Below are 17034 nucleotides of genomic sequence, written 5' to 3'. Positions count from 1 at the left end.
AAGAGCTCATACAAATGAATTGCAGCTATACTTCTCCATATGTAATGACTCACAGCAATATAATGTGTCAGCAAGAGAAAATACAACCTACCCCTCATTTTATTCCAGCACACCATCATGGCCCTCCAGAAAATGAATTAGATTTCCAAACTTCTCCCGCCTATGAAAGGGGGAACAGCTGTTGTTTTGTGTTAAAAACAATTTCAAAAACCATTTTCTTTTTGGAAGCAAATACAGACTTAATCTGAAAGATCAATTACTTTTAAAGGATGTTTATGATTTAGTGCTAAAAGTAGTATAAAAATTAAGCCCTGCAAGATTGCTGCTGCCGACTTTCAATGCAATATCATTGTTGGATTGTCCTCTTGCTAAGTACTCGAAGACTGTGAGAATAAAGAGTTTTGCTGAAAAGTGTAAGGTTGAAATTTTGTGAATTAAAGACAAACAAGGGAAAAACATCAAAGTCATACAGAGACCCTATAAGTGGTCCCCCACTATTCTACGTTTTAATTGAAACTAAAAAACAAGGGGTGGAGGATTGGGAGAAAAGTTCTCTGCACACGGTAATACTATATAAACACCAAATTTCATTTGGAAGATATGAACAAAAATGGGCTATTTTCTAAGTAGTTTTGCACAGAAGGCGGGTTTACAGGGTATGGATCTCTTATTCCTTGATGTTACTGATCTTAATGGAGTGGGCTGAGTATTAACAGGAAGTGGTGAATTATTCCTAAATTGGAACTTCATTTTTCTGAGTTAAGTTCCTTCATGAGATTCACACATCTCTGAACAAAATTGGAGCATGCCTCTGTGCTAATCCCTATAGAGGACATAAAGAAGTCTGAGGGATGAACTTTGCCTTCTAGAAACTTACAATCTTGTTAGGCAGATTAAGACTCTCTCTCCCAGCAAAGGTACTGAAAATACATGGATGAGCTGGATGTCTTGGATTTTTCCTTTCCACTCGCCATCATACCTTGCCAGGGGTGGAGGCAACCTATGTTGCCCTTTGCTAACTCCTCAGCTTCCATCCATGTGGGTCAATGGCTCTCCATCAAAATGAAAAAAGCAAAAGAGCCACACCAATAATCAGTTTAGGGCTAAGTAAAGTTAATCACTCAGATGATTGTAAAAGTCAGTCTGATTCATGTCATGTCTCTGGACCTGACCTCTGTGATTGGCACAAATCATCCAGACAGCTGAAGTGACTCTTATCAACCATGCCATGACCCAAATCACTGACCCTGTTATGCCCACTGGGGCCAACTACTCTGGCCAGCTGCCCAGTGTCAGTTCTTCCACAGTTCCTTATAATAGAGCCTCATGTGTCAATTGGAAATGCTTACCTTCCCAAATCGTTTTTCTTCCTGGTATGACCACGAAGCATGTTTTTGGGCAATGAGATATATACATCTTATTAAGGAGGAAGGACTCAATTCTGATTTGAAAAGATCCTAAAAGAGTTCTTGGCAGATAGTTTGTTTGATTAGTATTTGCTATGGAATTACTTGTTAAATACAACTTTCAGGCTTTTTTCCTTTTGCCCTTTGTGGGTCTCCCTTTTTCTCATCTTCAATTCAAACAGATGCTGGAGGGCAGAGCCTATCATTCCTATAAGGTGAAAAGCTAAACAAATGGCAAGAATGGTGAGGCCTCAAGGTATAAGGAGCTCCCACATTTACCCACCCTTATTAAAAATTACAGTCCTGAGCAGTACACTAGTCCTGAATTCCTTATCTGTAGACTTCAGACATGGGTTACATGGCGGGGCAGTGCACTTACTTACCTAAGCTTATTTATTTTTCTGTTTCATGCAGTTGAACAAAATTCTGACTGATACGATCTCTCATTTTGTCTCCCCACCTAGGTCTTTGGGGCCCAGCTGGAAAATTTACATTCAAGGAAAATAGAAAGCTGTGGAGAAGACTGCTGGGCTTGTTGTCAAAGAAATCCAAACAATATCAGATGATGTGAAATTAAAAGTGTGCTGCTGATTGAATTTTCAAAGAGATTCTTTAAACAGCAGGGACAGCTTGAGATGTAATTTTATTTACCATATTTCTATTTAACTAGAGTGAGATTGCCTTTGCAAAAACAGAGGATGCCTACTGTCTGCATGGCATGATTTGAAGAGTGAAGACGACTGAGTGATTAAAACATGCTTCCCCTGAAGGGCATGTTACCATATTGGAAACTGCCACATTATTCAGTTCTTTATATCAGGTGAAGGCCACATATGTCAAGTAGGAGACAAATCAATCATAATAATGCTAAGTATTATCAGTTATCAAAAATTTATGTTTTATTTGTTGATTGGAATAAGTAGGCCAGGGGTCAGCAAACTGTCTACAAAAGACCAGAAAGAAAATGTTTTGACTTTGGGGACTGTCATAAGTACTCAGCCCCAACACTATAGCAAGACAGCTCCTATAGAAAATACATAAATAAATGGGCATGAAACTTTATTTATGGACACTAAAATTGGAATTTTATGTATGGTTCAAATATCACCAAAGAATAATCTTCTTTTGAATTTTTTTCAATATTTTAAATAAAAACCATTCTTGGTTAATGGTCTATACAAAACCATTGAGTGGGTTGGATTGGGCTCATGGGCAGGCAGAGGGAGGATTTTGACCTGGGCAAAGGCAGTTGCTACCGGACAAGTACATGCTCAGGAAATTTCCCCCAGGGTCCTGGGAACTGAGGAAAGAAAAGCTCTAGTAAAGAAGAGGTATGAAAACTTTCACATCTTCTCCTTTATTATCTTTCTCTCTGTCAGAAATTAATGATGCACAAGCTCTGGGTACTCATTTGCTTCAGTGTTCCTGGGAAGAGGCCTAGCCATTTTATTCATGAGATCTTTTTGTAAAAATTTCAGAAATGAGATAAAAAGTATTCTTTGATTAGCAAATTTTAACAGTTTTTACAGATCGTACCAAAAATAGAAATTCATTACAAAGAGACACATTTCAAATAGAAGTCATGCAGAGGCTACTTTAATAAATTTTGACAACTCAATTAATGTTAATCTTGTGAACATAGTGGAAATTATTTGAATTTCTTGTTGATTTGAAATTAATACTGATACCAACAGATACTTCAAAATTATTAAATGCCACTACAAGGATGTTTGAAATTTCAAATCAATTACTAATTTACATCAATTCTGTGTCTTTAGAGTTTCTTGATAGGAAAACCTGGGGTAACTAAATTGTTATTCTTCACTCACCAAGATACTTAAAGTTCCCCTCAGCCTGGCTAGACTTTTCATAGGCATCTCCCTGATCCTAGGCCCTGATCACCCTCTTTTTGGAGAATCTTTTTTGGAAACTTGTAACTATATGTTCCTTCTCTATCCCTCGATATGTAAAGCTTTTCTTTAAAGCCACTTACAAATCTTGTAATCCATGAATGTTCCTGAAAGAGTAGGCAGCCGTCCCTTTGAAATGTCCTCATCAAGGAGGGAGCACCCCTATCTCCCTGTGTCCTTGGGAGGATATGAGCCAAACATTGATGGATGTCCATTAGCAAACACAAAAGGTTCACCTCCAAAAATACATCAAGCCTCTCACCTCACAGCCTCCAGAATGTTCCCCCTAACCTTTCACATCCCTTAAAACCCTCCCTCCTTTGCTTTAGTGGAGTTGAGTCAGACTGAGGTCCGGTGTTTCTCTCTCCTCTATTGCAGCAGCCTTGAATAAAGTCATTCTTACTTGTTTAATTTTGTTGTGTGCTGTTTTTCTTTGACATCATGTATAAAAATATAATAATACTTTCCCAAATTTGAGAATAGACATTAAAAAGCATGCGTCATTATCAATGAACAATGAAGCTAAAACAAACTTTTCTAAGCTATCAATTTTTTTTATCAACTCTGTAGAAAAAAGACTGAATTATCTTTCTTTTCCTTCTGTAAAACTTGTCAGGACTTTTGTCATATGAAGAAATGATAAAGAAAATTCGATACCCCCAAACTATAGAAAAGTAAAAGAAGAGGTACATGGGGTAGGGAACGAAAATATTCTGTTGTTTTCTTGCATTTTGTAATTCCTATGGTGTTTGCCATACATACTAATTTTAACCAAAATATTCATTGAGAAGCTTGCATTCTTCCTAAAGACCATCCTCTCAAACTATAGAAGGTTCAGGCAACACTGCCTCTGCCCACACTAATCCTTTGTCAAGTCATGAACAAATAATGTCTTCCAAAATGTTTCCCATATTCATTCTCTCTTTCACAACACCACATTTTCCCTGTAAACTATTTTCTAGATTCAGCAGCACATTGCCATGTTAGGACAAGCACATCAGCCCTCTCCCTAGCTTCCATTTAGTCCTCCTGTGATCAATTCCAAAGACTGTTTACTCATTCCTCCTTCCTGCTCTGTGGTTCCCTGTAGCTCTGATTGGAACACTAAACATCATTCTCTCTCATACTTTACCCTCAGTTTGCCATAATTACCTTAGTTTCTGCCTATTGGATGCATGTGCAGTGACAACTCTATTTAGGAAACAGGTCTGAGATGGGGGCTCGCTGCCTATTAATTGGCTTATTTCTACTACTAAGTCAAGTAATGGAGACTTTTGTTTTCCAGTCTCTTGTGGTTTTGAAAAGATGGTTGCATTGACAATAGAGGCAGTCTCCTGGATCCCTACATTTCTGATTGTAAGAAAGTTTATAATGTGTCTTGCAAATCAGTTTCACTTTCATATTCTGAATATTCTTCAAATTATTATGGAGAGACTCTCCTGCAGTCCTTCAGATGATACTGTAAACATCTAATTCTCTGTTAAATTCCCTTCTACTTTCAATGACTAGGATGCCTTCTATTATTACAACTGAACACTAATACACATTCTGTTTACCCCTTTCCATCATTTTCTCTACAGAATAATCACTCTCAATCAGAAAATTTATTTTATTATATCCTATATCTTAAGATTAAAGAGCAAACATTCTAGTGAGTACTGAAGTCTTCAATATTCTCATGCCAATCCAATAACAAAGCTTCCTCTTAAACTTCCATCTCTTATTCTATCTGTCCTACTCAATAGGCAGGCTGCATTCCATACTTTTTTGAACTTATTTTGCATCTCTGGTTCTACTTGTCCACTCAAATACATTCCTAGAAATATGGTAATTTTTCTACTACAGCTTTGATTTTGAAAATACTATCTGTCATTCCTTTGTCAAGATACCATGAGTTCCTGAAGAGAATCAGTCCTTTCTTCCTCTTTAATCTCAAACCATTTATGAGTATTATATGAACTCCTTTGAGACTTATTACATATTGGGAGTGATTTATGGTTGCTTTTACAGGTTTATGTGATTACCTTACTAGAGTATAAGCCTCAAAGAGTAAGGTCAACATTTGTCTTTCAGTATTTCTATTACCTGCCATAGTAGCATACATGAAATATCACATAAATGTGCCTTGAAAGAATAAATGGACAAAGAAAGAACATGCATAATATAAATAAATACTTACTAGCATATTTGCATTTGCCTAGCTCTGACTCTGTCAAAGAGAGAGCATACCCTCAGGGAAAAAACAGAGCTAGATAAACACCAATTTTACTAATAATTTGTTTACTATTTATATCATAACTCACTAAATAAATTTCCTAAAGATATCTGAAAAATTGAAATATTTATCCTCTCGCCACCACCTCAGGGAATTGTTTCCCTTTCCAACCCAGGAGTTTCTTTAACACTCATGAAGACATTTTCTCCAATAAGATTCTTTGATCATTACTCCAAACAATGATGTGCTGGTGAACTGGTTCTCTGGAAGTCAAATGCTTTGATTTTTATCATCTGTCAATTTATATGTTGTAAATGTTCTCAATATGTTCAATTTCAATGATATCTGTATTTAACAATCAGTTTTCAATATTCCTGAAAATTGAGCAGTCAATTCTTGTGAGCAGGTATGTTAAAGTGGTATTCTTCACATTCACTTTTCAATAATTCAACTTGTTTTCAGAAATAATACTTGGACCCCAGATTTCCCCTGTGAAGTGTTAACTGAAATGTATGATGTTCTTCCACAGCTCCCCATGTTTCTCCTGCTGCCACTTATCAAATATAGGCTCCATGGAGAATCATTTTTCTCCTCTCCGCACTATCTACATAGGCTGCCTCTCTTCTGCAAAATCCACCCAGAGTTCATCCAACCACCTGACATTTCTCTTACTACATCAGCATCAGAATGCTGACAAACTCTGACAAAACCTCACAACACAGGAATTGTTGTGACAACAAATTTGTGGTGCCCAATAGCAAATGCTACCTTTACTAGAAAATCTTCTTCCATGCCTCTGAAACTTTCGTCTTTGTATTCCCATCGGTAGCTTACCAAAACCTTTCCTCCCTCCCTCACCTCAGCATCTAAAAACATAGCCCTAGTATTGTAGGTGAGCTTTCCTTGTCCTTGTAGACAACTGTAAGGAAGATTAAAAAAATTTGCACTCCTTTATCAAAAACTTAATGTTCTTTGCAAGGACCCTCATATTATTTCCTCAAATTTTAGAATAGAGCTCTTCCTGTCTTGTTCTTAAGGACAACCTCTGCATCTGTCCTCTTGACCACTCCCTTCTTTTTGCTCGGTGATGTTACCACATCTCCCTCATCTCCCTCCTGGTAAATGTGAACCATAATCTAACTCCTTTCCTAGCCGTCTATAGATATGTTCAAATCTACCTGATTAAATAATTTTAAAAATCCTACTTTGTCAGAAAGTAGAAACAAAATGTTTTTACAAGACAAAATCTTCTTATTCTTGCCCAATTTCTCGTATTTCCTTCATTTCTAATTTCCTTGAAAGAACAGTTTTATTTCTTTTATCTCATTCACTGGCTTTTCCCATTATTATAAAATTAATAAAAATGTAATAATGAAAAATTTCAAATTTTATTGTAAAATGACTACAAAACAATACCAATAAAATACTAGCATTAATCCTACCTGATGGATGTATTGGCATTTTATACATTTCTTTCCAGTCTAATAATCCTGTGTGTGTCTTTAATGTTGGAATTAGATTGTAGAATTGTAGCATTTTTTTTTCCATTTGTTATTCTATATGGCTATTATTCAATTACACAAACTCCCCTTTAAAACTTGATTTTTGATGACTGCCTTATATTTTGGTGAATACATGAACCCTGATTTATACAACTGTTCATCTATGCCATTCACTAACCAACCCATGAAATCAGCCTTCAGCCTTAACTGCTTCTCCAGTGACCTTCTACTCACTGAATCCAATGTGCTCATTCCTTTTCCCAACTAAGTTGAACTATCTAAAATGACAGTTAGTGGTGCCTTCCCCTTTTCCCCAAACAGTTGATCTCCACTGTCACAATATCACATTTCTGTTATCACTCTCACTCAATTTCTCTAGCCACTTTCCTCAGTAAGCGCTGCTTGTCTTTCCTCTGTACATTCAAGGCTCTGTCCTTTTTTTTTTCTTTTCTTCTTGAGCATTTTCATCCACACCATGACTTAAATAACATTTACATGCAAAAAGTCTAAATTTGTGAAAGTAATGGTTTGTTTAAGTTTTTATTTGTTTTAACAATTATCTTAGGTAAGAAAGCTTTTTCTATTAGTTCAATTTTTTGCAGAAGACTTACATGTCTGGGTTACAGCTTTAAGAAAAGTGAAGAAAAGACCAAGTGATTATCCTTGGGTCCCAAGTCACGTATTAGCTTCAGTAGTGAGGTGCAATAAAAAGCTGGGGCTCCAAAGTGGAGGTGGGAGTTACTATATGTAATATACTTAACTCTGCAAATAGCATTATTTTCAACACTTAGAGAAAAATAAAAATTCACATGCCAAATTACCAACTTATCGAGCAAGAATTTGATCAGAACATTTTTTAAAAATCCCTATTCTATAAGAAGTTATTTGATTTATGAAATGAAGTTTGTTATAATCATGATGCCACTGAAACTTGAAAAGTGTTGAAATCAACCCACTTTTTCTTCTGTGGGTCAGCATGGAGTAAAGGAGCATGTTATCTAATTTCCCTCCAGGTAGCTTCTCTGGCAGGTATTAATCATATAAACACATTTTCTTTCTCAGAGGTAAAAAGGCTCAGTGTTCTACAAGGTTGGCTCATTCCCCACAATGTACACCAGCAGAGTGTCAGAAGCAAAACAATTTCGTAACACAAAATGTTTTGTGTTATAGGTGAAATCCCAAGCCAATGAGTTCTGTTACCAAGTTGAGGGTTTTATAGCAAAAGTGTTCTATGATTTGGTATTTGGTTATAATACTATTTTGTTGAACTGGCTAGGGAATGGTTTTTGGTCCCAGGTCCTACAAGAGTCATCTGTCTGACAAAGGTAGCTGGTGGTCTGTTTATATTACAGGTAGGGCAAGAGGGACAAACTCTTCATACTTTATTTAATTCTTTCACTTTCAACTTTGACAGATTGGCTTACCATTTTTAAATCTTGTTTGATTTTCATGTTAAATTTGAGAAACCTGTTAGAGCAAGAACTATTATATTCATTGAGCAGATGGAGAAATTCAGGTTTAGACGACTGAACTGATTTGCTAAATTACAATAAAATCTTAATTTTTATGACTTCTGGTCCCAAAAGTGTTCTGTTATTAGTATTTCTGTTGACTTGTTATTAAACAGCAATTACGTTTTCCTTATGCACCTCATGAGCACTATCTTTGATGAAAAGCACAGAACAAGAGTAAACACAGCAGCACATTTTCCTTCTGACTGGGTTTTCAACCTTTCACTTGCTGTGCCTTAGTTGTTTCTATTCTGTGACACATATTCCAAAACTTGATTTTTAATAGCATTACTAAATAAAAATCTATTCAGTGAACCAAACTGAAAGTACAGTAGAAAAATCAACTATGGTATCTTGGAAATCATTTTCCTACAAGGGATCTCAGTTTCCTCTATGAAAAAAAAAAAAAAAATCAGAATAAAAATAACTGTCTCACAAGGTTACTAAACAGCACTACTGCCTACCCAGTGGCCCTTGCCAGAAACCCCGGAATCTTGCCAGGCACCTTTTTCATCCTCTCACTGGCTGTGACACAAAGACAACAAGTGCTGTAGATGCTGCTGATTTTATGCCCTGAGAAGCTTGGAATCTGCTCTTTGTTCTCCATCTCCACCAATTCTGTCTTGGTTTAGATTCTTACCACCTTATTGGAATTACTGTTCATTTACATCCTATTTCCAGTCTTGTCAATTTCAATTTGTATTACATTTGCAAAGAAAGAGTTTCAGGGATGGGTGTAACAGACTCCTTAGTATTCCTGTATTTCTGCTTTTCATGTGTTGCTGATGTTTTCAATACTTCAGGTAGACCACTTTAATTAGATACAGGTAATTCTCTTGGGCTCTTTATACAGCTACTTTTTTTTTAACTTAGAAGACATGTTATTACTTAGCAGTACTAACAGTACCACTAGGGAGTACAAATAGAGCCTTCCAGGCTCTGGAGAAGGCAGCCAAACTCATACTTACCAGAGAACTGTATCTAAAATCCCAAATTTGCATACTTGCAAAATTACCTATAGAATCCCACTGTGTTCTTTCTTATAGAATGTATGTTTTCCCCACTGAAAAAGATCATTCCAGATATAGAGGTTCAATCTAAATAAATAAAGTGTTCAAATGAACTTGAACTGCAATCCATTATACGAGAGACATTTCCTAAGATATCTTGTATGCAATATCATTGAAGAATATTTTCAATCCAAAGTCCCTTTAAAATGTAACGCCCATAAGCTACTTAGAATTTTAAAGTTTAAAGAAATTATAGTGGACTGAAGATGCAACTCGGTGGGAGAGGGCTTGTCTAGCATGTATGAGGTTACGGGTTTGATCCCAAGTACTTCAGAAAAAAGAAATTATACTTACGCCAAAGTTAGTAGCAGCAAATCGATCTGAGGCAGAAACCTGTACGTTTGTTGAAACTGTCGTGTGAGCATAGAAAGCATTTATATTAGCCAACAAGGTGCTCATGACAGCAGGAACACCAGGGCACATGTATTTAGAAGACAGACATGAAAAGTGCCTGCAAGATGAAAAAATATAAAGTGCTTTTAAAACACACTAATTAATTCACATAACAGCCTATCTTCTATTGTCAGCAATTAAATCATTCCTCAACTGTATCTAAGAAAAGAGAACTCCCACAATCTCTAACTGAAAAGAGAAAACAATTTCAGCCTTTTGAAAATTTCTCATTCACAAATATGAAGTTGCTTAATCAGAATGTGATTTGAAACATTGTTATGTATAATTCCTTTCAACTCTAAGAATGTTGTGTGCACATCTCTAAAGGGCTTCCAGTGGAATTTAGCATTGCCGGAAAGAAATGCCAAAGAAATCTTTCTCTCACTTAATATTGCCCCCCCCACTCTATTTCAGTTCCTAAAATCCCACATTCCAGCCAAAATGTTCTTTTGCCTTTGTATTCCCCTCACTGAAATACCAAGAGGCCCTCCTCTTATTACACGTTGTTTCAACTCCATATCTGACTAGAGTCCAGTTTGTGAGTTTTTTTCAAAAAGGCCTACTTTCTATAAGCAGTTCTGTTTTCTGAGCACTGTGTTACAGACAGGAATTAATTAGACAAACAGATGAATAGTGAGGACACACTGAATTATGCCAGCTTTCTGTTTAAAAATCATTTCTTTTAAACCCCAAATAATAGTACCATTTATAATCATCAAAAGCATCAAATGTTCAATTCTGTTACTTCTCTCAAGGAAACCTGTTTCATTTGAACTGTAACAAAAGATTTGGAAATTGAAAGCAGAGCTTATGATAAAAGTAGAAAAGTAGAAGATCAAATATTCATGGAGAAAAGAAATTTTCAGTATATAATCTGATCCTATTTTTCTCTCATCTTAGTAATTTATCCTCCACCCAGTCATCCCCCATTTTAACTACTGAATAGCAACGTAGAATGTACAAACACAAGTTAGTGAACAGTACTCCTAAAAACTGTGGTTCTTAGAACTCAGCCAGGCTATCTTGCCACCCAGCTCTTCATGATACTCGCTAATGAAAATTAAAATTTTAAACATCGATCTTTGAGAGTCAAAAATAACATTTACATACACAGAAATACATGACTTGTAATGAGATCATCACTGATTGCTTACCTTCTTTAATATAAACGATATAGAATGCGATTTCATTATATACTGAACATTTTATAATGAATTTGTTAAGATTGTCGCAATAATATAAAATTATTTTTGAGAAGAAATTTTAAAACTCTAGACCTAAGCCATAATGTTTCTTGTTTTTTCAATAAATCATAAGTTATTAAAATTGTTAGATCTAAATCATGGTTTTGTAATATGCAATGCTTAAATATAATGGAAGACTGTGAAAGGCAAATGTTGAAGGAGGAGAAACACAGAGGAGGCAATGTCAAGGGTAATTGTCAAACTGTTAAGATACACAAAATCTGGCATTAATTATCCAGAACCTGCAGGGTTTCCTGGTTTTGGTTAAGACCAATTTTGTTAATTGTTAATAGGTCACTTTTATAAGCTGGCGGGTAAAATTGTATGTATTTATCATGCACAACATGATATTTTGAAGCATAAATAAATTGATGATGAAAATACCCTAAGAAATTATGGCTTTCACAACTAAAATGGGAGGCTTAGCAAATAGTTTATAGGTTACATATGAAAATTTATGGATGACAGGAATGCCAGGTAAATGAATGCAACGTTATCTAGTTGAATGCAATCTCTGCTATGCATTCACCAATCCTGTTAATGTACAGCATCCACAGAAAAATTGGGAAAACAATGAAGTCAAACTTTGGTTTACAAATTAAACTTTTGTTTAAAATAAAAAACTTTAATTTAGAAACTGATAGCAGTTATATTTTCTCTTATTAAAACTGATTAGAATTAGAATTTTTCTAGAGGTTTGCATCAGTTTTAACATTTACCTTATATCTTTGCAGAGGGAACTAGTAGTAGAGCATGAATCCGGAAAAATGTCTCTCAAACTGGTATAAAGCTGGATTGAGATGCATAGGTATTGGAAGCAGAGAAACAATTTAGGAGGGGAAACTGAAAACTGACACTCCTGCCCTGCTTCCAACATGGATAAATTCTTTCCATAAAGTCAGAAGTAACAATTTTACAGCCTGAGATAATCCAAAAGTCATAGAATTATGCTGTTGCTTCTGATCTCCAAAAACCTTGAGTACACATTCCTTACAAAATAGTTTTAAACCTCATTTTGACCATGTTATAAGCGAAAATCTATTGTGATCTCAAAATGCAAAAAGCAGCTGGGAAAGTTGCTATTTTCACAAGGAACAGCATGAAAACACCATGCTAAATAAATGACCATAAAAATTACAGTTTTTCTTTTAAATCCTTGCTTGGTTTTACTTGTTGTTGTTATTATTAATATTGTTGTTATTAAAACTTTTATTGTTGTTTCTGAAGTCCGACATTCCTCCCTATATTTGTTGTAATTAAACATATTCTTTCTTTTCCTAACTTACGTCCCCCAAGAGCCTAAAGCTAGTAGGGTGCTCAAGGCGTGGAGCTGAGGCAATGTCAAATTGAGAACAATTTCTTCTAACCACGAAGTATACCTTTTAAAAATTAAAATTTATATGCCTCCCTGTCTTTTAAAATTTAAATTTATTTAAGTAAGTATTAAGGGGGCAGGGTATGAAAGATGGTGGAATGAGACAAACATTACCCTATGTATATGTATGATTACACGAATGTTGTGAATCTATATCGTGTACGACCATGGAAATGAAAAGTTGTACCCCATTCATGTACAATGAATCAAAATGCAGTCTGTAAAAATAAAAAAAAAATAAAAAAGAGGGCTGTATTTGGGATTCTTGCTGAATAAGTAGACTTTAGCTGCTCTTAAAACAACAAAAAGGTAACTGAGATGATGGTTATGTTAATTGCTTAATTATATAGTGACCATTTTACTATTTGTATGTATCCCACAACATCATATATCAATTATATGCAATAAGAATTATTTTTAAAAACTAAAAAAAAAAAGATTTTACATGTTTATAGTATGCCATGTGATATTTAGATACACATATACAATGCATAATGTGTAAATCAGGTTAAACATTATCTATCTCCTCACTTTTATCTCTTTATGGTAAAAATATTCAAAATCCTCTAGCTTTCTGAAATAAGCAGCACATTATCATTCTAGCCATCCTACTGCACAACAGCACAAGAGAACATTCTATTCCCACCTAACCATAACTAAGCACCCACATATCAACCTCTCCCCATCCCTCCCTCCTCACTTGGCCCAGCCTCTGGTAATCACCATTCTTTCAACATTTCTGAAATCACTGTATTATCTACTATATTCATGGGTGTTTATGTGGCACTTGCCTTTCTGTGCCTGGTTTATTTCAGTTCCATCTATGTTGTCACAAATGACAGGTTTTCACCAACTTTTTTTAACATCTGAACAATAATTCAATGGGGTACATGTACCACATTTCCTGCATTTACCCTTCCCTTGTTGTACCCAGGTTGTTCCCATTTCCTGGCTATCATGAGCAGTACTACAACAAACATAGAAGAGTAGATGTCCCTTGGGCAGGCATTTCATATCCTCTGGGTACATATATGTAGTAGTGAGATTGTTGGATCATATGGTAACACTATTTTTAAGATTTTGAGGAACCTCCATACTATTTTCCATAGTGACTATGCTAATTTTCATTCCTTCTTTACTTTTAATCAATAAAATAAAATTATGTATACATATGTTTATAATGATATATTTATTTACTCATTAAATAATGACAGTTACAGAATGGTCATATTACTGAATGTTCACTGCTTCACATACGTATCATTTGTATGTGATGAGAATACTTAAAACTACTCTCTTAGCTATTTTCAAGAATATAATATATTGTTATTTACTATAGTCACTATGTTGTACAATAGATCTCTTGAACTCATTCCTCCTATCTAACTGAAATTTTATATCAACTTCTCCACAACCCTCCCACTCCAAGCAGCCCCTTGTAACCACCATTGTATTCTCTACTTGCACAAGTGTGACTTTTTTAGAGTCCACAATTGAATGAGATCATGCAGTATTAGCCTTTCTCTGTCTGACTTATTTCATTTAACACAGTCTCCTCCAGGGTCAACTGTGTTGTCATTAATGACAGGATTTCTTTCTTTTTGTTTTCAAGGTTGAATAATATTATATTATAAATATATACTATGTTTTCTTCATCTGTTGTTGGACACAGTTTGACTCCTTGTCTTGATCATTGTGAATAATGCAGCAATAAACATGTGAGTGCAGACATCTCTTCTGCACACTGAGTTTTATCTCCTTTGGATCACCTCCCTTCTTTTCAAGGTTGTATATTGTGAATGTACCTGTTTCTTTGGAAATATGTTTGACTATGCATTGTCCTTTTATCCAGTGTACATTTAGCATAGATATTTCCTGAACCCCGGAATTGACCAATAATTTTTTTCTTAATGAAAACAAAGCAATATGAGTCAAGGTATTTATGTAGAGTTAAAGAGTACAGGACATATGCTTGGTTACCTTGAATGTGACAGAATATTACCATATCCAATTACTTTATGAACATTTGGCCAAAGTATATAGCAGGTAATACTATAACAATGATGGCTACTTTGAAGGTTAATAGTATTCTACTTAACATCAGTATGCTGAGAGCAGTATTTTAAATTTTCCAGAGCATTAGGCATGTATTTGTCTTAGAGAACTGACAGAAATATTTTACTTTCTGATTAAAAGGTAATTGAGGTGCTTTCAGGGAAATGATGGGTGGTGGCCAGCTGCATAGGTCATCCATCTAAGCCTCCCATGGAAACTTCCAAGAAAGTCAAAGATGATGTAAAATCACTACACCTTTGGAAGGAAAAACTACCAATCAAATATTTCTTGATATCTAGGAGAACTTTCCTTAATTTTAGAGCAGCTGGCTAGATTTAGAAATATCCAGTGGCTGTGTGTATAAAATTCTAAAACATTTATCAGAAAAGAGAAAAGGGAGGATATTTCCAGGAACCTTCATGGTAAGCCTCTGCATTGTAGATATGTGACTAAGGCTGATGCCCGGCATTACTGTCAATCAGTCCCTATTCCATGTAATGGCCTCCAGAGGCAGTAAGATGTTTTTCACTTCCCACACCTTCTTATTCTGTATCCATTAGAGAGTATACAATTCCCAAGGTTGCAATACAGCTTGTGCAATGGGGGAATGGGCAATGGAATATGGAGTTAGTTAGAGGAAAGGACTGGAAGAACACTGGGAACAGTGTACCCTGGGGATTATATTATTACTGTTTATGTTCTGCAAGAAAAAATTCAAGGTTGTTTACATTGTTCTTCCTATTATAAATGATCTAAGAATGAGATAATCTACTCAAAAGGAACAGGTGAATATCTTTCCCCTGACTAAAGGAGAGTTTCATTTGAATAAAGATATAGCAAAGAGTGGAAAATTTTTAGGGGTTTGCCTTTTGAGTTTGAAGGTAGATGCTGACAACACTCAGATGGTCAGCAAATATGGATTCAAAGGTACTCTGCAAGTTGCCAAAATAAGCAGATGTAAACATTTTTGTGTTATTAGCTCAAAACACATACACATGGGTGTGCACAGCACATAGGTACATATAGCAAAAATAATACCTAGTGGGAAACACAACTAACTTAGATGGTCATGTTATTATTTCTGGATGGATCTGTACATTTTTGTAATATAGAGTGATAGTAACAAGAACAGTATGATACTCACATCAAAACAGACATGAGGACCAGTAGGATAGAAGACACAGAGACAAATTCACCTAGATATAGTCATCTGATGTTCAACAAAGATGTTAAAAAAAAAAAAAAACACATAGTAGAAAAGAGCCTGAGAAAATTGGATATCCACATATAGAAGAATGAAACTAGATCTCTGTCTTTCACCCTTCACAAAACTCAAAGTGGATCAAAGAATTAGTAGTTAGACCAAAAACTCTGCAACTGTTCAACAAAAATAGGCTCAACACTTTAACATATTGGCATAAGCACCAACTTCTTACAAGAATCCTAAAAATGTAAGAAATAAAACCAAGATCTATAATTTGACAGCATCAAATTAAAAAAAAAATACTGCACAGAAAAGGAAATAATTGAGAGCATGAAGAGAGAGCCTACAGAATGGGAGAAGATCTTTGCCACCTGCTTCTGGAACAGGAAATATATAGAATATATAAAGAAAGATCAGAAAAATCTGATTAATAAATGGAAAAAAATGAACTAAACAGACATTTTTCAAAAGAAATGCAAATGGTCAACAAATATATGAAAAAACATTCAACATCTCTAGAAATCAGGAAAATGCAAATCAAAACTACATTTAGATCTCATCTTACTCTAGTCAGAATGGCAATTATCAAGAATACAAATACTAAGTGTTGGTAAGGATATGGGGATAAAGGTACACACATACATTGTTGGTGGGACTGAAAATTAGTGCAACCACTCTGGAAAACAGTATGGAGATTCCTCAAAAAACTCGAAATGGAATCACCATGTGACCCAGCTATCCCACTCCTCCATATTTATCCAAAATAACTAAAGAAAACATACTACGGTACTATAGCCACATCAATGTTTACAGCATGGCAATTCACAATTGCCAACTTATGGAGATAGCTCAGGTGCCCATCAGCAGATGAATGGATAAAGAAAATGTGGTATATAACACAATGGAGATTTATTCAGCCATTAAAAAGAATGAAATTATGGCATTTTCCAGCAAATGGATGGAACTGGAGAATATCATGCTAAGTGCAATAAACCAGACTGGGAAAGTCAAGGATTGAATATCATCTCTCATTTGGAAGCAAGACCAAAATAAGAAAATGGGGCGTAGGAGTGGTCCCATGAAAACAGAAGGGAAATCAGTGGAGCAGAGGAAGGGAACTGAGAGAGAGGGAAGAGGGACAGGAAAGAG

General features: G+C 35.3%; 1 protein-coding gene across 2 annotated transcripts in view; it reads right to left on the bottom strand.

Annotated features, from left to right (window-relative positions):
* UNC13C (unc-13 homolog C) overlaps nucleotides 1-17034 on the bottom strand; it is an 869114-nt gene that overhangs the window by 290037 nt on the left and 562043 nt on the right. For both annotated transcript variants that reach the window (XM_079129872.1, XM_079129871.1), the window contains one exon: nucleotides 9909-10065. In XM_079129872.1, coding sequence (XP_078985998.1) covers nucleotides 9909-10065 — 157 coding nt within the window. The remainder of the gene's footprint in view (nucleotides 1-9908; nucleotides 10066-17034) is intronic.

This window comes from Sciurus vulgaris (assembly GCF_902686455.1).
Source record: "Sciurus vulgaris genome assembly, chromosome: 2".
Classification (NCBI taxonomy): Eukaryota; Metazoa; Chordata; class Mammalia; order Rodentia; family Sciuridae; genus Sciurus; species Sciurus vulgaris.
The sequence above is the reverse complement of the archived record's forward strand: the minus strand, read 5'-3'. Positions and strand labels throughout refer to the sequence as shown.